We start from the raw sequence: 22,246 nt of genomic DNA on the forward strand, positions 1-22,246 counted from the left end.
CTATTCCCACGGTTAGGATCTACACACACATAGCATCTTAATGCCAGAGTTAGGGTCTGCACTCCCACACTCTATTCTCAGGCAATATTAACAACAAGCCAGTTGGCGACTACACAAAACGGGCAGGTCTAATGGAAGCATGGGTAAATCCAACAGGATCAACTTCTTTATCTAAGGACTTAGTTATCCTTAACTTCAATCATGTGGAAAGATTGCATAAGCTACACTTTTTTCTCCCCAGTGCACAGGAGGTTAAGAGGTATATGAGATTGTGAGGAGCACAGATAGGATGGGGGGGAGGGGGTCAAAATATTTTTTTGACCACTGGTATCAAGAATAAGAGGGCACAGACTTAAGGTGAGAGGAAGGAATTTTAAAATAATTCAAAGGGGTAAGTTTCGTTTAACACAGGGGCCAATGATATTTGGAACACACTGACAGAGGAGATTAGATACAATCACTACATACAGAGATAAGTGGACATATAAATTGAGGATGACATTAAGACTGGGGCATAGTGGACAGTGAAGAATGCTATCAAAGCTTGCAAAGTGATCTGGACTAGTTGAGAAAATGGGCTGAAAATGGGAAATGAAATTTAATGCATTAAAATCTTAATTTTAATCTTAAGATGTTGTACTCTGGCAGGACAAACCACAAAAGGACTTGTATAGTGAATGCTAGGGTACTGAGGTGTGCAGTAGAACAAAGGGGTCTGGGAATACAGATCGATAATTCCTTGAAAGTGGCATCAAACTATCTGGTTTGTAAAGAGAGCTTTTGGCACATTTGTCTTCATAAATCAAAGCATGGTGTACAGGAGTTGGGAAGTTATGTTGAAGTTGTACAAGATGTTGGTGAGGCCGAATTCTGAGTATTGAGTGCAGTTCTGGTCACCTACCTAAGAAAGATATCAATAAGCTTGAAAGAAAATTTATTGCTAGTTATTGCTGGGACTTGAGGATCTGAATTGCAGGGAAAGGTTGAGTAAGTTTATTCCCTGAACATGGGAGAATGAGGTATACAAAATTATGAGGGATATAAATAGGGTAAATACATGTAGGCTTTTATCCCTGACATTGGGTAAGACTTGAACTAGAAGTCATAGGTTTAGGGTGAAAGGTGAAATTTTTAAGGGGACCCTGAGGGGAAAATTCTTCACTCAGAGGCTGGTGCGAGTGTGGAATGAGTTGTCAGATGATGGGTGTGGGTTCAATTGCAGCATTTAATAGAAATTTGGATAGGCACATGGATAGGAGGGGTATGGAGGGCTATGGTCTGGGTGTAGGCAAATGGGACAAGGCATTAAAACAGGTCGGCACAAACTAGATGGACCAAAAGGCCTATTTTAGTGCTCTACCTCAATGAAGGAGTGGGTGCATGAAAAGTTTCTTCGAGTCAGCAATTTTGTAGAAATGAGGCTACAATATCAACCATGGTCTTATTGACTTACCTGGGAGGCTCATATAGCCATTCCTGTTCCTAATGTATATGTTTGTATAATCCTGTCAAGTGCTTTGCAGATGCTGGATTGAAAAGCTTTTGAATTCTGCCACTACCAATAAGGTCAATAGGACTGCTCTGATAGCAGCTAACGTTACCCTGTATCTCTCTGAGACAAAAGGCCCATGCGGAAAGGCTCTGGTTACTTTGACATTCCCCACTCAACAGAGGCCAGTATCTAACAGTCCGAAAACAAAAGCACCACTCTACCTACACACTTGAAAAACTCCTGCCTTACAGCATCTTTGATAGAGGGGCTGTGGGTTATATTCTGAGTGGAATGGAGGGGACCATTCCTCCACACAAATTTCACCCCATTCGTTCTACATTACAGAAAGCTGTGAAGACAAGAAAGGAACATGAACTGGATCAGCACGTAACGCAAAAAAAAAACAAAACTAAGACAGCTCATGCACGACGGACCTATGCTCTGCAAGATTTCAATGAGAGGACCCGTCTTAACCCAGGTTTCAATTTGTCACAAGCAGATGTGAAGCGGAACAGAAATTGAATTGAATTGACTATATTTCATACATCCTTCATATACATGAGTAAAAATCTTTACATTACCTCTCCGTCTGAATGTGCAAATTATTGTAATTTGTAATAAATAGTATATACAGTAAGATATACAAAAGAACAGTCAATAAAGCTTAGAAATACAATTGTGTCAGGATGAATTAATCAGTCTGATGGCCTGGTGGAAACTGTCCCGGAGCCTGTTGGTCCTGGCTTTAATGCTGCAGTACCATTTCCCGGATGGTAGCAGCTGGAACAGTTTGTGGTTGGGTTGGGGTGATTCGGGTCCCCAATGATCCTTCAGACCCTTTTTATGCACCCATCACTGTAAATGTCCTGAATCTGTTCACATCAACAGATGCACTGGGCTGTCTGCACCACTCTCTGCAGAGTCCTGCAATTGAGGGAAGTACAGTTCCCATACCATGCAGTGCTACAGCCAGTCAGGATGTTATCAATTGTACCCCTGTAGAAAATCCTTAGGATTTGGGGACTCATGCCGAACTTCTTCAACCGTCTGAGGTGAAGGAAGTGAAAATTTCTAATCTTAAACTTAATTTCTCCCCTATTTCTATGCAAGTTAAAAGATAAGTCAGTGTCTGGCACGGATATGCATCTCTAAAGAAAGGTAATAAAAGAGAATGGCTAGGTGTCCTATGCAGTATAAAGTTTAGCTTATAAAGATTAATTTTATTTGTGACAGGTATATTGAAATATTGAAACATACGGTGAAATGTGTCATTTGCATCCACATGATCTGGGAATGTGTTGGGGCAGCCCACAAATGTCACGCTTTCAGCACCAACACAGCATGCCCACAACTTACCCTATGCCCTAACCTGTGGGAGGAAACGGGCACAGTTACAGGGAGAGTGTACAGACAGCAATGGGAATTGAACCCTGATCGCTGACGCTGAAAAGCATTATGCTAACCGCTAAGCTACTGTGCTGCCCTAGTCATAGCTAGTCTCCCAAAGAAACTTGGTGCACCAATTTTAGGAAAATCAGGGGGCGGTGATGGGCAGGTGAGAAGGGGTCAGAGAGTGATGAGAATGAGGATGCTATACTGTCTTCTGCCCCCTTCCTTTCTAGTTCGGATGAAGGGTCTCGTCTTAAAACATCGACTGTTTATTCCCTTCCATAGATGCTGCCTGCCTTCTGGTGGAAAGGGAAAAAAAACTTTCCTTATTAATCCACTTTTGCCTAAAGTTCGAAGTGCTCTGCCTTTCCATCATAGCTGATTTGTTATTCCTCTCAACCCCATTTTCATGTCTTCTCCCTGTAACCTTTGACACCCTTACTAATCAAGAACTTATCAACCTCCACTTTAACTATACCCAATGACTTGGCCTCCACAGCTGTCTGGGGTAATGAAATTCCTCCTCATCTCGGTTCTTGAAATTACATCCTTGTATTCTGAGGTGTTGCCCTCTGATTGAAGGCTCCTAAAAACATCCTCTCCACATCCACTCTATCTAGTCCTTTCAATATTCGACAGGCTTCAATGAGATACCCTCCTTCTTCTGGCCCAAAACCACAGACACTATCTCTGTAGACACTGCTGATCAGAGATAGTGTCACGGCTGCAGAAAAGGAGGAAGTCATGGAGGGGTCGTCTACGGAGTCTCTGTTGGTGGAAGTTAGAAATAGAAAGGGGTCAATAACTCTACTGGGTGTTTTTGTTTTTACAGACGACCCAATAGTAACAGGGACATCAAGGAGCAGATAGGGAGGCACATTCTGGAAAGGAGTAATAATAACAGGGTTGTTGTGGTGGGAGATTTTAACTTCCCAAATATTGATTGGCATCTCCCTAGAGTGAGGGTTTAGATGGGGTGGAGTTTGTTAGATGTTTTCAAGAAGGTTTCTTGACACAATATGCAGATAAGCCTACAAGAGGAGAGGCTGTACTTGATCTGGTATTGGGAAATGAACCTGGTCAGGTATCAGGTATCTCAGTGGGAGAGCATTTTGGAGATAATGATCACAATTCTATCTTCTTTACCATAGCATTGGAGAGGGATAGGAACAGACAAGTTAGGGAAATGTTTAATTGGAGTAAGGGGAAATATGAGGCTATCAGGCAGGAACTTGGAAGCATAAATAGGAAACAGATGTTCTCAGGGAAAGGTACGGAAGAAATGTGGCGAATGTTCAGGGGGTATTCACGTGGGGTTCTGTGTAAATACGTTCCAATGAGACAGGGAAAGGATGGTAGGGTACAGAACCATGGTGTACAAAGGCTGTTGAAAATCTAGTCAAGAAGAAGAGAAGAGCTTATGAAAGGTTCAAAAAGCTAGGTAATGATAGAGATCTAAAAGATTATAAGGCGAGCAGGAAGGAGACTAAGAATGAAATTAGGAGAGCCAGAAGGGGCCATGAGAAGGCCTTGGTGGACAGGATCAAGGAAAACCCCAAGGCATTCTGCAAGTATGTGAAGAACAAGAGGATAAAATGTGAGAGAATAGGACCAATCAAGTGTGACAGTGGAAAAGTGTGTATGGAACCGGAGGAGATGGCAGAGGTACTTAACCAATACTTTGGTTCAGTATACTTTATAGTCGCCAAACAATCGGTACTAGAACGTACAATCATCACAGTGATATTTGATTCTGCACTTCACACTCCCTGGATTACAAATATTAAATATTAAAGATATTAAAAATAGTTAAAATTAGTAATATTAAAAATTTAAATTATAAATCATAAATAGAGAATTAAAAAATAGGAAGTAAGGTAGTGCAAAAAAACCGAGAGGCAGGTCCGGATATTTGGAGGGTACGGCCCAGATCTGGGTCAGGATCCGTCCAGCAGTCATATGAATTATGAGGTCAAGTCCCTTTTGAAGGCTAGAGCTGCGGCTTTTAGGTCCGGGGATACCAGTCGCTACACAGAATCCAGGCGTGAACTCCGGAAAGCCATTAAGGATGCCAAGAGGCAATATCGAGCCAAGTTGGAAGCCCAGGCTAACCAAAGGGATGCCAGTAGACTATGGCAGGGTCTAAATGAGATCACTGGGTGCAAAGAAAAGGCTGGGAATATCAATAACTGTGGCGTTTCTCTTCCTGACGAACTTAACATATTCTGTGCAAGATTTGAACAGAAGAGGAGCGTCCCGCTCCCTCCGGATGATCCGGACCTGGTGGCATCGAGCTTCATCGTCACCGAGGAGGACGTTAGAAGGGCCCTCCTGAAGATAAATCCAAGGAAGGCGACGGGCCCAGATGGCATCCCAGGACGGGCTCTCCGGGCCTATGCAAGCGAGCTAGCTGGAGTGTTTGCTGACATCTTCAACTGCTCTTTGCTTCAGTCTAAGATCCCCTTGTGTTTTAAGAAGGGAACGATAATCCCAGTGCTGAAGAAGAGCAAGGTGGCATGCCTGAATGATTATCGACCTGTGGCCCTGACATCAATTGCTATGAAGTGCTTCGAGAGATTGGTTTTGGCACACATCAACCACAGCCTACCGGTCAACCTCGACGCTTTGCAATTCGCCTACCGGAGCAACAGGTCAATGGCAGATGCCATCTCCCTGGCCCTACATTCCTCCTTAGAACACCTGGAGAATAAAGACACATACATAAGGCTCCTTTTCATTGACTACAGCTCTGCCTTTAATACCACTGTTCCAAATAAACTGATTCCTAAGCTCTGGAACCTGGGCCTTAGCACTCAGATCTGCAGCTGGATCTTCAACTTCCTCACAGACAGGACCCAGGCTGTAAAAATAGGGGACAAGCTCTCCTCTACAATCACTCTGAGCACCGGTGCGCCACAAGGCTGTGTACTCAGCCCCCTGCTGTACTCACTGTGCACCCATGATTGTATAGCCAAGTTTCCATCGAACTCAATATATAAGTTTGCTGATGACACAACAATTGTAGGCCATATCTCCGGTAATGATGAGTTTGAGTACAGACAGGAAATTAAGAACCTGGTGGCACGGTGCAAAGACAATAACCTATCCCTCAACGTCAGCAAGAAAAGGAATTGGTTGTTGACTTCAGAAGGAGTAGCGGACTGCACGACCCAATTTACATCGGTGGTATACCTCATAGTATACACTACGGAAAAGGATCTTGGCGATTGTAGGGATGACTTGCAGCAGACTGAAAAGCTTGAGCATGTAGATATTGTGCATGATTGTGCGCATACGCCGGTCGTGCATGCAACCTGTTACAGTTGCTCCATAGTGTCTTACTTTTAAACTTTTTAACTTAGTTATTGTTGTATTTTTTTTCTCACGGTAACACGTTGAAGCTACACCCTAACACGCTGTTGGAGAGAGTTTTACTTGTTTTTTTAGCGCTGGAGTTAGTTACATTTGGACACGTCTCGTTAGCGTGGCAGCAATTTGGCCGCATTGTTTATTCCAGAGACCAGCTGATTGCGCTCATGCCCGCTGGCTTAGCGAACAGAGCAGCAGACATCCCGGCTGAAATCTGGAGGAAAACACACAGAGGATGCAGAGGGGGATCAAAAAGTCGAGGGAAGAGGACTGTGTTGAGACAATAGAGGCTTATGGAGAAGAGAAGTTATAAGCCGTGTCTCCCCTCTCTCATCATGGGAAATGTGAGATCGCTGGGGAATAAAATCAACGAACTGACGGCGCTTGTCAGGAGTCAGAGAACATTTCAGGAGAGCAGTCTCATGTGCTTCACTGAGACGTGGCTGCACGAGGACATACCCTGGGCATATTACGGTCAAGGAACGTGTCTATAGCCCGGATATTGAACTTTTTGCTGTTGGACTCCGGCCATATTATTTGCCAAGGGAAATCTCGCATGCAATTGTGGTTGTTGTGTACATCCCTCCCTCTGCCAACCCGATGTCGGCGTGTAACATCATTTAGCCAGATTACAAACCCAGCACCCGAGTGCCCTCATTACCATCTCGGATGACTTCAACCAGGTTACCATGGCTAGAACACTGCCCAACTTCATGCAGTATGTGAGCTGTACAACCAGAGGGGAGAGGACTCTGGATTTGATGTATGCTAACGTTAAGGATGCATACAGCTCCTCTCTCCTACCCCCACTGGGAAGGTCAGATCACAACCTGGTGCATCTAAAACCCTGCTACGTGCCTCTGGTGAAGAGTAAACCTGCAACCTCGAGGACAGTGAGGAAATGGTTGGAGGAGGCTTACGAGGTGCTCCAGGGTTGTTTTGAGGTGACGGACTGGCAGACACTCTGTGAGCCACATGGAGAGGATATTGATGGGCTCACAGAGTGCATCACCGACTACATCAACTTCCGTGTGGACTGCAATGTTCCGACAAGAACTGTTATTCAAATAACAAGCCATGGGTGACAAAGGACATGAAGGACATCCTGAACGCTAAAAAGAGGGCGTTTAGAGATGGAAATAGGGAGGAGCTGAAGGCAATACAGAGGGACCTGAAAGCCAGGATCAGAGAAGCTAAAGACAGGTACAGGAGGAAGCTTGAGTGCAAAACTCCAGCAGAACAACATGAGAGAGGTCTGGAGGGGGATGAGGACCATCAATGGGTTCCGGCAAACAGCAACAGAGGAGCTGAAGGCAGTGTGGACAGGGCCAATGAACTTAACCTGTTCTTTAACAGATTTGACATTGTGGCCCCTGCCCATCCCCCACATGAGCCATCTGTTGTCGGCCTCCAACCAACACATATTCCACTCTCCCCTCCTACCCCTCCTCACAGTCCCCCACCCTGCTCTCATGACTATACCCCTTCCCCACACAAAACCACCACGGTGGGCTTCACGGCTGAACAGGTGAGAAGACAGCTGAAACGTCTCAACCCAAGCAAGGCTGCAGGACTGGATGGTGTCAGTACCAGGGTGCTCAAAGTCTGTGCCCCTCAGCTGTGTGGAGTACTTCGCCATGTATTCAACCCGAGCCTGAGGCTCCGGAGGGTTCCTGTACTGTGGAAGACGTCCTGCCTCGTCCCTGTGCCGAAGACACCGCGCCCCAGCGGTCTCAATGACTACAGACCGGTGGCATTGACCTCCCACAACATGAAGACCCTGGAGAGACTTGTTCTGGAGCTGCTCCGGCCTATGGTCAGGCCACACTTAGATCCCCTCCAGTTCGCCTACAAGCCCCGACTAGGAGTTGAGGATGCCATCGTCTACCTGCTGAACCGTGCCTACGCCCACCTGGACAAGCCAGCGAGCACTGTGAGGGTCATGTTTTTTGACTTTTCCAGTGCATTCAACACCATCTGCCCTGCTCTGCTGGGGGAGAAGCTGACAGCGATGCAGGTGGATGCTTCCCTGGTGTCATGGATTCTTGATTACCTGACTGGCAGACCACAGTACGTGTGCTTGCAACACTGTGTGTCCGACAGAGTGATCAGCAGCACTGGGGCTCCACAGGAGACTGTCTTGTCTCCCTTTCTCTTCACCATTTACATCTCGGACTTCAACTACTGCACAGAGTCTTGTCATCTTCAGAAGTTTACTGATGACTCTGCCATAGTTGGATGCATCAGCAAGGGAGATGAGGCTGACTACAGGGTTACGGTAGGAAACTTTGTCACATGGTGTGAGCAGAATTATCTGCAGCTTAATGTTAAAAAGACTAAGGGGCTGGTGGTAGACCTGAGGAGAGCTAAGGTACCGGTGACCCCTGTTTCCATCCAGGGGATCAGGGTGGACATGGTGGAGGATTACAAATACCTGAGATATGAATTGACAATAAACTGGACTGGTCAAAGAACACTGAGGCTGTCTACAAGAAGGGTCAGAATCAACAAGCTCACTCGTAAGGCCAGTGATGTTGTGGGGATGAAACTGGACTCTCTCACGGTGGTGTCTGAAAAGAGGATGCATGCCATCGTGGTCAATGTCTCCCATCCACTACATAATGTACTGGGTGGGCACAGGAGTACATTCAGCCAGAGACTCATTCCACCGAGATGCAGCACAGAGCGTCATAGGAAGTCATTCCTGCTTGTGGCCATCAAACTTTACAACTCCTCCCTTGGAGGGTCAGACACCCTGAGCCAATAGGCTGGTCCTGGACTTATTTCATAATTTACTGGCATAATTTACATATTACTATTTAACTATTTATGGTTCTATTACTATTTATTATTTATGGTGCAACTGTAACAAAAACCAATTTCCCCCGGGATCAATAAAGTATGACTATGACTATTAAGGAAGAGGATGTGCTGGAGCTTTAACCCAGGATACTATGGGAGGCGAGGGAGGAGATTGCTGAGCCTCTGGCAATGATCTTTGCATCATCAATGAGGACGGGAGAGGTTCCGGAGGATTGGAGGGTTGCAGATGTTGTTCCCCTATTCAAGAAAGGAAGTAGGGATAGTCCAGGAAATTATAGACCAGTGAGTCTTACTTCAGTGGTTGGTAAGTTGATGGAGAAGATCCTAAGAGGCAGGATTTATGAACATTTGGAGAGGCATAATATGATTAGGAATAGTCAGCATGGCTTGGTCAAAGACAGATCATGCCTTATGAGCCTGACTGAATTTTTTGAGGATGTGACTAAACACATTGATGATGTAGAGCAGTAGATGTAGTGTACATGGATTTCAGCAAGGCATTTGATAAGGTACCCCATGCAAGGCTTATTGAGAAAGTAAGGAGGCATGGGATCCAAGGGGACATTGCTTTGTGGATCCAGAACTGGCTTGCCCACAGAAGGCAAAGAGCGGTTGTAGACGGCTCATATTCTACATGGAGGCCGGTGACCAGTGGTGTGCCTCAGGTATCTGTTCTGGGACCCCTACTCTTTGTGATTTTTATAAATGACCTGGATGAAGAAGTGGAGGGATGGGTTAGTAAAGTTGCTGATGACATAAAGGTTGGGGGTGCTGTGGAGGGCTGTCAGAGGTTACAGCGGGACATTGATAGGATGCAAAACTGGGCTGAGAAGTGGCAGATGGAGTTCAACCCAGATAATTGTGAGGTGGTTCATTTTGGTAGGTCAAATATGATGGCAGAATATAGTAGTAATGGTAAGACTCTTGGCAATGAGGAGAATCAGAGGGATCTTGGGATCTGAGTCCATAGGACACTCAAAGCTGCTACACGGGTTGACTCTGTGGTTAAGAAGGCATACGGTGCATTGGCCTTCATCAATTGTGGGATTGAGTTTAAGAGTCAAGAGGTAATGTTGCAGCTATATAGAATCCTGGTCAGACCCCGCTTGTAGTATTGTGCTCAGTTCTGGTCGCCTCACTACAGGAATGACGTGGAAACCGTAGAAAGGGTGCAGAGGAGATTTACAAGGATGTTGCCTGGATTGGGGAGCATGCCTTATGAGAATAGGTTGAGTGAACTCAGTCTTTTCTCCTTGGAGCAACAGAAGATGAGAGGTGAGCTGCTGGAGGCATTGATCCTGTCGACAGTCAGAGGCTTTTTCCCGGGGCTGAAATGACAAGCACGAGGGCATAGTTTTAAGGTGTTTGGAAGTAGGTACAGAGGAGATGTCAGGGGTAAGTTTTTTTTTAATGAAGAGAGTGGCGAGTGCATGGAATGGGGTACTGGTGGAGGCGGAAACGATAGGGATATCGGACTCCTGGATAGGTATATGGAGCTTAGAAAAACTAGAGGGCTATGGGTAAGCCTAGGTAGTTCTAAGGACAGGACATTTTCAGCACAGCTTTGTGGGCCGAAGGGCCTGTATTGTGCTGTGGGTTTTTTTATGTTTCTATAACCATCAGATGTTTCTCACTCATTAACCCTTTCATTCCCGGAATCATTCTCGTGAACTGCCTCTGAACACTCTGCAATGCTAATCAATCCTTTCCTAGATACTGGGCCCAAAACTGTTCACAAACTCCAAGTACATACTGACCAATGCTTTATAAAGTGTCAGCATTATATCCTCGCTTTTGTATTCTTGTCTGCTTGAATGAATGCTTACATTGTGTTTGCCTTCCTTATTACTGACTGAAATTGCAAGTTAAACTTTCACAGAATCCTGCACAAGGACTCCCAAGACCCTTTGTTCCTTTGATTTCTGAATTTGCTCCCTATATAGAAAATAGTCTACACCTTTATTCCTTCTACTGAATTGCACAACCATACTCTGCCACTTGTTTGCCCATTCTCCTAAACTGTTCTAAGTTCTTCTGCAGACTCCCTGCTTACTCAGCACTACCTGCTGCTCCACCTATCTTGGCGTCATCTGCCACTTGGCCACAAAGTACATTTGGCTTTAGTGCATTTGACTTTAAAACTCCCTTTAAATGTGACAAGTGTAAGGCCTCAACAAATAACATTGGCTGGGGAACTACAAAGGAAAAAGTTCTAAAAGAATGTAAAATTATTGTCCAGGATGAATGTACAATGACTCAAAAGCAACCTTTGAAGCATTAGATCAAACTCTGCAAGATCTTCGAGACCATAATAAATTAATGGGTGGTGTCACTTAAGTGCTAACCCCATATTTTCATCAAATACTACCAGTAATTCCTTGAGGTATTACTCGAAAGCCTGTATTAAAGCCTCAGAAATTTGGGGCAATGTTAAATGATTACACTTGAAAAGCAATATGCCAGTTCATTTTACAGGCAAACCATCAGCGCTCGTTTATTTTCAGTTTACTAAAATCAGGAAATGAGAAAATTAAACACAAATACTCAGCAGGAATAATTCCAATAAAAACCTGGGTGATTTAAGATCCTAAGACATAGGGGTATAATTGCCGCAGATGACTGTGGAGGCCAAGTCATCGGGTACATTTAAAGTGTTTGAAATGTTCTTGATTAGTCTAAGAACAGAGATGAGGAGGAATTTCTTTAGCCTGAGGATGGTTCATTTATGGAATTCATTGCCCTGGTTTTCCCAAATGTTACTCAACACTATTTCAAATACTAATGGCCACGTGAGAAACTAATTTTAGTAACAACAAAAAAAAATGACAGTGCAAGATAAAGACCTGTTTTCGAATCTTCACAGACGACCTGTACAGTATAAATCCTACAAGCAGTACAACATATTTAATGAGCCTGTACGTATTCCTCGAGTCTTTATCTGTCACCACCTGGTGTGCACCACATAATCTTGAACCAAAAAAAACACCAAGCATGCTAGGCAGAAGTGTGGATCCACCAATGATACACAACAGCACTAGATTTCCTGTTCAAAAATTACTACATGTAATGGTGGAAATTTATTGATTCTGTTATAGTTATTATTCGATAGATTTATTGACTACGACCAAAAACTGAATCTCAGGGTTGTATATGGTGACGTATATGACCCCCCCCCCGCCCCCCTTTTACTGGGCATCTCTAACACCCACTGGATTCCACGGTGAGAAATCCATCTTTGTACGTCCAGAGTGTATGCACCTTTGGTCCTGTCGAATCCGTGAGGTTGGGATGTCTCACCCACCCAAACCATACTTTGTGTGAATGCTCAGTGATTTACTGCCCCCAGCAATTGCCTGTTGGCAAGAAATAACCGATCGTACACTGCATACAATTAATCAGAAGTACATTTAAGAATATTAACTTAAAGCAAACAGTTACTACAGGAAAGCAAAAAAACCAAAAAGGGCCCATTATACTTAAACAGTCACATGTGCATGGTGGAGCTCAAATTTTGGACTTGTCTGTAACCCTCGGTCTGCCTGAAAGCACGCACCACCTTCTGAAGGCCGCTCAAAATCCATCTTGAACAAAAGGCTTCCCCCACAGAAGTATTGGCCCTTTCTCCTCGAAGCCATTCATCTGCCCAAAGCACCTTGTGCAACAGGGAAAACATCCTCTACTATCTTCCCTCTTGTCTTCTCCCAGCTCCTGCCAACAAAGAACTCTCTGCCCAGCATTCCTCTAGAACCTTATCCCAACTCTACCATCCCGATTGACTGACACAACATTCCTAAGTTGTGTCAAAAAAGCTTCTTATCTCAGCTCAAACCCAAACAAGCTGAAAGCAGAACAGACTGCTCTTACAGAACTGTTAAAATTAAATGCCTACAGCACAGCAGTAAAAATCTTAACCAGGTCGTTAAACTCTCCCCCCACCAAAAATAGTCATGTCCTCACAACTTTGAAACTTATCATTGATGTCCGATCTCCAATCCATCTGTGAATGGTAGTGACATATCTCAACATTCTGTTCTTCTGGTGCGTCATAGGCCAGCCTATCTGGGGCTTCCTGACTCTTCAAAACCTCCTTATTTCATCTTCAACCTCCCCTTGTGACCCTTCCTGTCTACTAGAGGGTGCCACTCCCTGTCTATCACTCATCTCTTCCAGAGCCTCAGGTCCCCCAGCTCCATGACTGAATTTAACTTCCCTTAGTTTAGACCGGTGCAGCTGAATATCCTCATCCTCCACTGGTGCTAACTGGTGAAACCCCTCTTGGAAAGGGGTGCCCTTCGTCGCTCCAATAGTGTGGCAAGTACTTCTGGAGTAACCAACATCAGCCTCATCAGTAGAAAACGCACCTTTATGTCCCAACATCCTCTCAGTTAAGCTTTTTTTCCATTCCTCGGACATTCCAGCAAATTCCAGATTTCTGGTCACTCTAGCTACTCCGCCATGACAGGTTTAGCCTGGGTGTACCACACAATTCCTCCTTTCTGCTCATCATCCTGCTTAGGAGGAACCTGCACCTCCTCAAAAGCAGCTGTGACCACAGGGTGAATGGACAAGGTGTTCCAAAAAGTTCTCTCCATTCCTGTCCTTGCATGCTCCCAGGAACCTTCTCACTACAACAGTATTTGTTCTCACAAGAATGGAAGCTGTGCCCTTTTCAACTGGTGTGTCAATAATCTCAATTAATCCAACATCTGCTTCTGAAAACTCCAACTTGAATAGCAAGTAACCATCGTATGGGTACTCAACAGTACTAAGCCCTGAATCCCAAGGGCACTGAGTGGCTTCAATGGTAAATGTGTCAAATACCAGTTGTAAGAGGATCTATAAAGCAAAGTAACTTGAGAACCTGTGTCAAGTACGGCTCTAACATAAACACCTTCAATCTGTATGGATACATCACAGCCCGATCCTACTAAACCTTTAGGAATAGTATTTAGTACTTCAATATTTCCCTTGATACACCAATAGTAATGTATCTTCTCTGAAGCATCAGCCCATTCCTTAACCATGTCCCTCCATAGTTTTACCTCTTTTCCTGTGTTTGATTAACTGCTGATTTACTTCCAAAGATTTTCCTGTCCTTCATACTCCCGCTTGAAATGTCCATCTTCTTCAGAGAAAATACTGGTCACTTCTCTGGTCAAGGGACCCCATTCAGCAGCAGCTCTCTGCTTAGTACTTGTCATCAGTGGGTCCGCCTCCCTATCAGCTTTGTCACGCTTGGTGACAGCATCCACCAATATCAACCAGGATATCTCAGGTCTAAAATCTTTCATGAAATCCTGTAAAACCACCACCTGTGGACATCAGGGGTTGTTTCTGAAACAGCGGCTACTACTGAGGACTGTGCCCTGCTGACAAAGAATTCCCACTCTTCCATTGCATATTCCACCTCTCTAACTTCTCTGAGTAACTTGGTAAAAGATGGAGGAGGGTGCATCTTGTGGGTCATTCGAATATGTAATCACCTCATGTGACGGCGCGCCCTTCACAACTTGCTCCATCCTCAAGCAGTTTCTCTCAGACCATTGAATGCCGCCTTGGTGCAGCAACTTCTCCAACCTGAAAATGTAGATAGACAACTTCTCTCCTTCCTCCTGGAATGTGTACCTAAACTTCATTCTAAAAGATGGGCTGCACTTCCAGCAGTGACAAAAGCATCTTCCAGAGTTTGCAGATAATTAGCTGACGTGGCTAATGGATCTTCTGCCTTGACGAACCTCACTAAATCAACTGCCAGACCCATTTGAATTCTCTACCAGTCTCTGTTTTTTCATATTATCTGAGCATTACCACTCAACCAGTAACTGAAATGTCTGCTCAGCCTAAGCCTCATATTCTTCTTCCCCAGAGAACACTACCAGCCTACAATAACTTTGGCTCTCCACAGATATACTTCTGCATTTATCAATCATTGATGACAAGCTCAGAATTTAAATCAACCACTCAGTAGACCTATCACATTAGACGACAACTCCCCCTCACTCCGCAGAAACGAGGCAACTTTTCTTTAAAGTTTCCGCTCTCAGCTATGGGAAACTTGACTTCCAATTCAGCACCCTCGCCTACATTCCCCTCTTCTCTGAAAGTATGGATGGTCCATGGCTCTGCCTCTCCAAGTACTCCAATGGTACCAGGCAGATCTACTGCTGTCACATCAGCGCTAGTCTGAACTAACACACTTTCCCGTCCGTTTGGTCAGATTGCCGCTCCATGATCATACTTTCCCCTAATGCTCCAACAGTACTTCAACCCCTAACCAACAATTCATTTGGGCTGTGGATATCCACCCCATTCAGAAAACAAGCATTAGTTACAGACAATCTCTTTGAATCACACCAATGCTTAATCTCTGCAGCATCCATAACCATGTACCTTAATCACTTTTCTGGACAATAGTTTAACACAGGCTTAAACACATATCCACTTAATCAATTCAGAGGGCAATCACACAGCACTGAACGAATTCAATTGAGGATGATGGCTAACAGCTACTGGATTCCACGGCAAGAAACCCACCTTTCTCAGGCTTCTTTTGTCTAGGGTGTATGACTTTGGTCCCACCAAATCTGTGAGGTTGGGATGTCTCATCCACCCAAACCCCGGTTTGTGAGAATGCTGTGTAATTTAGAGTCGGCATGAAATAACAGATCATACACTGGATACAGCTAAAAAGAATTATATTTAAGAATGTTAACTTAAGCAAACAGTTACTAAAGGAAGGAAAAAAGCAAAAAGGGCCCATTATATTTAAACAGTCACATGTGCACAGTGGAGCTCAAATCTTGAACTTGTCTGTACCTCATGCACTGGATACCCGGTCTGCATGAAAGCACACACCAGCTTCCGAATGTTGCTCATAATCCATCTTGAACAAACAAGCTCTTACATGGAAGTATTGGTCCTTCCTCCTCAAAGCCATTCATCTGTACAAAGCACCTTGTACAATAGGGACGGCATCCTCCACTATCTTCCCTCTTGTCTTCTCCCAGGTCCCGCCAACAAAGACCTCTCTGCCCGAGTTCCCTAGAACCTTCTCCCAACTCTACCATCCTGATTAGCTGACACAACATTCCTAAGTTGAACAACAAGCCTCTTATCTCAGCCAAGACCCAAATAAGCTGAAAGCAGAACAGACTGCTCTTACAGAACTGCTGAAATGAAATACCTACAACATAGCAGCAAAAATATTAACCAAGGTGTTACATACATGTACTTTGATAATAAATTTACTTTGGACTTTGGTGGCTACAGCTGTTGGGAAAATGTCTTTATCCCTCAAAAACCACCTGATCAACCTTTTCAATCAATCAACTTCAGTCCCTTGTAAAACTTAGCTTTGATATGAGCACAAGGACAATTCTCAGAAGTTGCTGGGCTTAATCTAAGAACTCAATGCTTTTCCCTTGGCAGTTGCTTCAGAGATGGATACAAAAATAGTTTACACGTTTTCATACAGAACTTAAATCAAGAAATATAGTGTACTTTGAAGTACTTCAAAATCAAGTAAATTTACATATTGTAAAGTGATATACTATATATCTTCCGAGAAAGCTATAGCAAATGTAATTTTTATCTACATTTTTATTTTGTGTGTTATTTTGTAATTGATAACTGCTTAATTTTAACCCCCAAATGATTATAATTTAGATTCTAAATAATAAAGATTTTATTTAATTTACAAGGATTGCTATAAAACCCAATTGCATGAAAACAAATGCAAATGGGAATGATTACCAGCATAGAACCTGAGCAACGATGTGTATATCAGCTAGCCCAAAAGCTAACTATAACTGAGAATGGTGCACTCATTTGCTGAACTCCTGGTTATCCACTGTTTTCAACTTGACAATGCTCTCAGAATCAATCTAGACTGTCAATGAGCTTCAACACCGCAGTCTGCACAGGGATCAGTGGAATGTCCTTTTTGTTAGATACTTTCTCCCTCACCTGAAATGTCCAGCACCTCACCACATCCTCCCGCCTCACACTCCATTTCCTCCATCACACATACCTACTAATATTTTGCTAGTTCATGGGTGACAAACCTATGACCAAGGTGACATGCACAAAAATTGTTAAGCATGTGACAAGCAGTGCCGCCACTTGTTTCTTTAAAACCCACTCAAAATAAAAAGATAAATAACGATGATCTTTACTGCCAGATGAAGCAGCAATTTTTTTTTACAACCTAATTAACCAAATTACCCCCAAAAGGCATCACCACATTCACTCATATTTGCAAATCTTTGTTATTAAAATGTCAAAAAAGTATTTGGTTAGCAAACAGAGTCATAGAACATTATAGCACAGAAACAAGCCCTTCAACTTATCTAGTCAGTTCCAAACTATTACTTTGCTTAGTCCCACTGACTTACACCTGGACCACACCCCTTCCAACCATGTATCCATCCAAATTTCTCTTACATGTTGAAATTGAACCTATATCCACCATTACCACTGGAAGCTCATTCTACATTTGCAACCCCATCAAGTTCCTCTTAAATATTTCACCTTTCACCCTTAACCCCTGACTTATAGTTCTAGTCTCAGCCTACATCATTGGATAAAGTCTATTTGCATTTACCCAGTCTATCATATCCCATACCCCATATATTAGAACAAAAAAAACCCCAGAAAATATTGGAAACAATCACCAGGGCACGAAAATTTTTTGAAAGAAATATAAGAATTAATGTCTCAGATTGATGCACGAGAAGGTAAGTTCTTCCCTTCTTACCGATACAAAGTGCTAAACATCACACAAATGCAGCTCCTGATATTAGGTTATTGATCCGAACCAAACTCTCCATGGATGCTCTCTGATTTGCTGAGAAGTCCCTGTATTTTTTGTGCAGAATTTTCAACAGGGAATACCTCAACCCAAATAAAAACATATGGCGTCAAACATAAAGGACAACTATGGAGCACGGCTTTAATAAACACAAGAGGTTCTGTAGATGCTGGCAATCTTGAGCAACACACACAGAATGCTGGAGGAACCCGGCAGCTCAGGCAGTATCTATGGAGAGGGGTAAATAGTCGAAGTTTTGGGCCGAAACCCTTCAACAGAATCCAAAACGGCAAATGTTTATTCCTCTCCATAGATATCAGACTTGCTAAGTTCCTCCAGCACTTTGTGCATGAGTACATCTCTAATCCAGCTTGTCTTTGTATTTGGGTCTTTGGGAAGTTGTTACCTGGCCCACTTGATGGGGTAGGGCAGATGGTTCAGCAGGCTGAAAGTGTAAAAGGAATAACGCACAATCTCCGTGAGTGTCCAGGCAGCAATAAACAGAAGCACACTGTCCTCACTCTGCACCTGGGGAATATAAATAGGAGTGATTAAAGTAGAAATATCTCCTGCAAAGGGGTTTCAATTCAACTGTAAATCCGAGTGTAAAGCTCAACAGCACCACTACTTCCTCAGGAGGCTAAAGAAATTTGGCATGAACACATTGACTCTAACCAATTTTTAATCCAGGCAACATAGAAAGCACCCTATCTAGATGTATTACAGCTTGATATAAGGTTGCAAGAAGAAGTTTGTGAACCCTTTCAATTACCTGATTTTCTGCAATAATTACTCATAAAATGTGGTCTGAACATCATCTAATCATCAATAATAGACAAACACAACCTGCCTAAACTAACAGCACATAAACAATTGTACTTCTCACATCTTTATTGAAGACATTGTTTAATCATTCACAGTCCAGGATGGAAAAAATACGTGAACCCTTGTATTTAGTAACTGGTAGAACTTCCTTATAGCAGCAATAACCTCCATCAAACATTTTCTGTAGTTGCTGATCAGACATGCACAATGGCCAGGAGAAATTTTAGACCATTCCTCCATATAAAACTGTTTCAGTTCATCAATATTTCTGGGATACCTCGCATGAACAGCCCTCTTCAGGTTATGCCACAGTATCTCAATTGGGTTAAGGTCTGGACTCTGACTCGGCATTCCAAAACACAAATTTGTGTAATGTCCTGGTTAAGATTTCTACTGCTATGCTGTGAGGTATTTTCTTGTAGCAGTTTTCTGTGAAACCAATGTGTCCTGCTGGTAAGAGTATTTTGGCTTTGGCTAAAGATAAGGAGCCATGTTGTCCAACTTAGGAATGTTGTGACAGCGGTCAGGATTGTGGGATGTAGAGAAGGTTCTAGAGAGCTGGGTGGGAAGAGATTTCTGAAGGACAGTAGTCTGGTTTGGGGTCCTTTTGGCAGCAACTGCGCAGTGGGGCACAAGAGAAGATGCCACAGAATGCTGTTGGAAGGACATTCCCCATTGCAAGAAGTGCTCTGTGCAGATGAATGGCTCCAAGGAGGAAGGGCCAATACACCTAACAGCCAGTTTGTTTGAGATGGTCAAGCAAAAATCGGACTGTGCCAGGTGCTTTCATGCAGACCGTGGGTCCAGTGCACGAGTAAAGCGATACCCCGCTCCCAACTATTCCAGGAAAGGGCTCCAACATTTATGTGTACATTGGACTGGATTAACAGTAATGGGCCCTTTTATTTTTCTTCTCCTCCCCCCCCCCCATAACTGCAAATTTGGTAAACATGCCTCCTTTATAATTTTATGTTGGTGTACGATCTGTCATTTCTGGGCTGCCAATAACTGTGTATGGGCATTTTACACAGCATTTGCTCAAACTGAGGCCAATTCTCTGGATTCTTAGGTTCCTGTTTGGTTGAACCCCAAATCATACTAACTCTAGACGTATATTGCTTATGAACGGCGGCCTTCTCACTGCTGAGTCATGTGGCTGTTAGCAGAATTAGCTAATGAGCCAAGTTGGTATACGAACCCTGGTGAGAGGGTTACATCTGTAAATCATTCTGTTTTTGATTTACACTTGTCTTTCAGATCATTGTCTTCTTGCATCATCCAACTTCTATTAAACTTCAGGTGATGGACCGCTACCCTGACATTCTCCTATAAAATATCTTGACACAATTTTGAATCATTATTCCCTCAACGATTGCAAGCTGTTCAGACTCTGAGGCAGCAAACCAGCCCCAAACCACGATGCTCCTTTCACCATGCTTCACAGCTGGGATGAGGTTTTGGTGTTGGTGTGTAGTACCCTTTTCCCTCCGAACAGCGGTGTGCATTTCTGCCAAAAAGTTCAACTTTTGTCTCATCTGTCCACAAAACATTGTCCCAGAAGTGTTGTGGAACATTTAGGTGGTCTTTTGCAAACTTGAGAAAGTAGTAATTTTTTTTTGGACAGCAGTAGTTTCCTCCATGGTGTCCTTCCACAAACACCATTCTTGTTCCGTATTTTTCTTATAGTGGACACATGAACAGAGACTTTAGCAAGTCCTGGAGTTTTCTATAGGTCCTTTGCTGTTACCTTTGGGTTTTCTTTCGTCTCCTTCAGCTCTTGGTGTGACCTTTGCAGGACGTCCAATGCTAGGGAGAGTAGCAACAGTACTGAATTTTCTCTATGTGTAGACAATTTATCCTACTCTGGACTGCTAAAACACCCAGGTCTTTGAGGCTTCACTCAGAGAAAGCAAAGGAAAGAAAAGCTCAAGTTTTTTTGTCCTCTTTATATCTGCTCAGCTAGGACAGTAGGGACGACAGGCAGGATAGTGAAATGCTCCTGTTGCAGGATGTGGGAGGCAGGGAGACCGCCAGTGTCCCTTATGACTACAACTTTGAGAAGTGCGTCCAGATGCAGCTTCTAACAAACCATATTAACGAGTTGGTGCTGAAACTGGATGAACTGCGGATTATTCGGGAGGCTGACTGAGTGATAGATAGGACGTATACAGAGGTAGTTACATCCAAGGTGTAGGATACAGGAAATTGGGTGAGAGTCGGAAGCAGAAAAGGGTTAAGGAGCCAGTGCAGCATACCCTTGTGGCCATCCCCCTCAACAACAGGTTTATCACTTTGAAGTCTATTGAGAGGGGGAAATGACCTTACAGAGGAGAGCCACAGTGGTTGGGTCTCTGGCACTGAGTCTGCCTCTGAAACTCAGAATGGAAAGGGGGGGGGGAGAGAAGAAGAGGCACACTGTGGTGATAGGGGATTCGTTAGTTAGGAAATGGACAGAAGGTTCTGTGGGCGAGAACAAGATTCCCAGATGGTATATTGCTTCCTGGATACCAAAGTCTGGGATATCTCGGATTGAGTCCTCAGCATTCTTAAGTGGGAGGGTGAACAGCTAGAAATCGTGGTCCAAATGACATGGGTAGGATGAGTGATGAGGTTCTGCATAGGCGGCTCATGGAGTTGGGTGCTAAGTTAAAAGGCAGGACCTCAAGGGTTCTAATCTCAGGATTGCTACCCATGCTACATGCTAGTGAGACCAGAACTAGATAGATTATACAGTTTAATACATGGCTAAGGAGTTGGTGCAAAGAGGGAGGGCATAAGATTTTTGGATCATTGGTCTCTCTTCCAGGGAAGGTGGGACCTGTACAGAAGGAACTGTTTACACCTAACAGGAGGGGGACTAATATCCGAGTGGGAAGGTTTGTTAATGCTTCATGGCAAGGTTTGAACTGGAGTTGCGGGGGATCGGAACCAGAGTGCAAGAATAGTTAGTGGAGAGATTTTGAAGGCAGGTATTGGAAATACCTCAGCCAAAGTGAGGAATCAAAAGGTTGAGAACTGTTTTACTAGCATCCCCAGCCGCCTAACTTGTAGGAAAGGCAGATAATAGTCCTGAAGATGAGGTAGCTGGTTTACAAACAGAGGCAACCTGTAGTGAGGAGAGGCTGCTGACAGGGCAAAATTGTAGTCAACAGGATGAGTTGCAATGTAAAAGGTGGACAAAGTCGCAAAGGGTGAATGGAGGACTGAAGGTGTCGTATCTGAATGCATGCAGCATACGGAATAAGGTAGATCAATTTGCAGCACAGTTGTGGATTGGCAGGTATGATGTTGCAGGCATCACTGAATCGTGGTTGAAAGATTATAGCTGGAAGCTTAATGTCCAAGGATACACATTGTATCAAAAGGACAGGCAGGAAGGCTAAGGGGCAGCATTGTTGTGTTGGTAAAAAATGAAATCAAATGTTTAAAAGAGGTGACGTAGGATTGGAAGGTGTTGAATCATTATAGATAGAGCTAAGGAACTGCAAAGGTAAAAAGACCCTTTGTATACAGTCTCAAAACAGCAGTAAGGATGTGGC

The 22,246-nt window shown here is 43.8% G+C and overlaps 1 protein-coding gene across 1 annotated transcript in view; it reads right to left on the reverse strand.

The window, feature by feature from the left end:
• hacd2 (3-hydroxyacyl-CoA dehydratase 2) overlaps nt 1-22,246 on the reverse strand; it is a 71,863-nt gene that overhangs the window by 6,123 nt on the left and 43,494 nt on the right. Inside the window, exon 5 of the mRNA XM_072260949.1 lies at nt 18,289-18,410. Within this exon, the coding sequence (XP_072117050.1) occupies nt 18,289-18,410 (122 nt within the window). The remainder of the gene's footprint in view (nt 1-18,288; nt 18,411-22,246) is intronic.

This window comes from Mobula birostris, chromosome 6 (genome assembly GCF_030028105.1).
Source record: "Mobula birostris isolate sMobBir1 chromosome 6, sMobBir1.hap1, whole genome shotgun sequence".
Lineage (NCBI taxonomy): Eukaryota > Metazoa > Chordata > Chondrichthyes > Myliobatiformes > Myliobatidae > Mobula > Mobula birostris.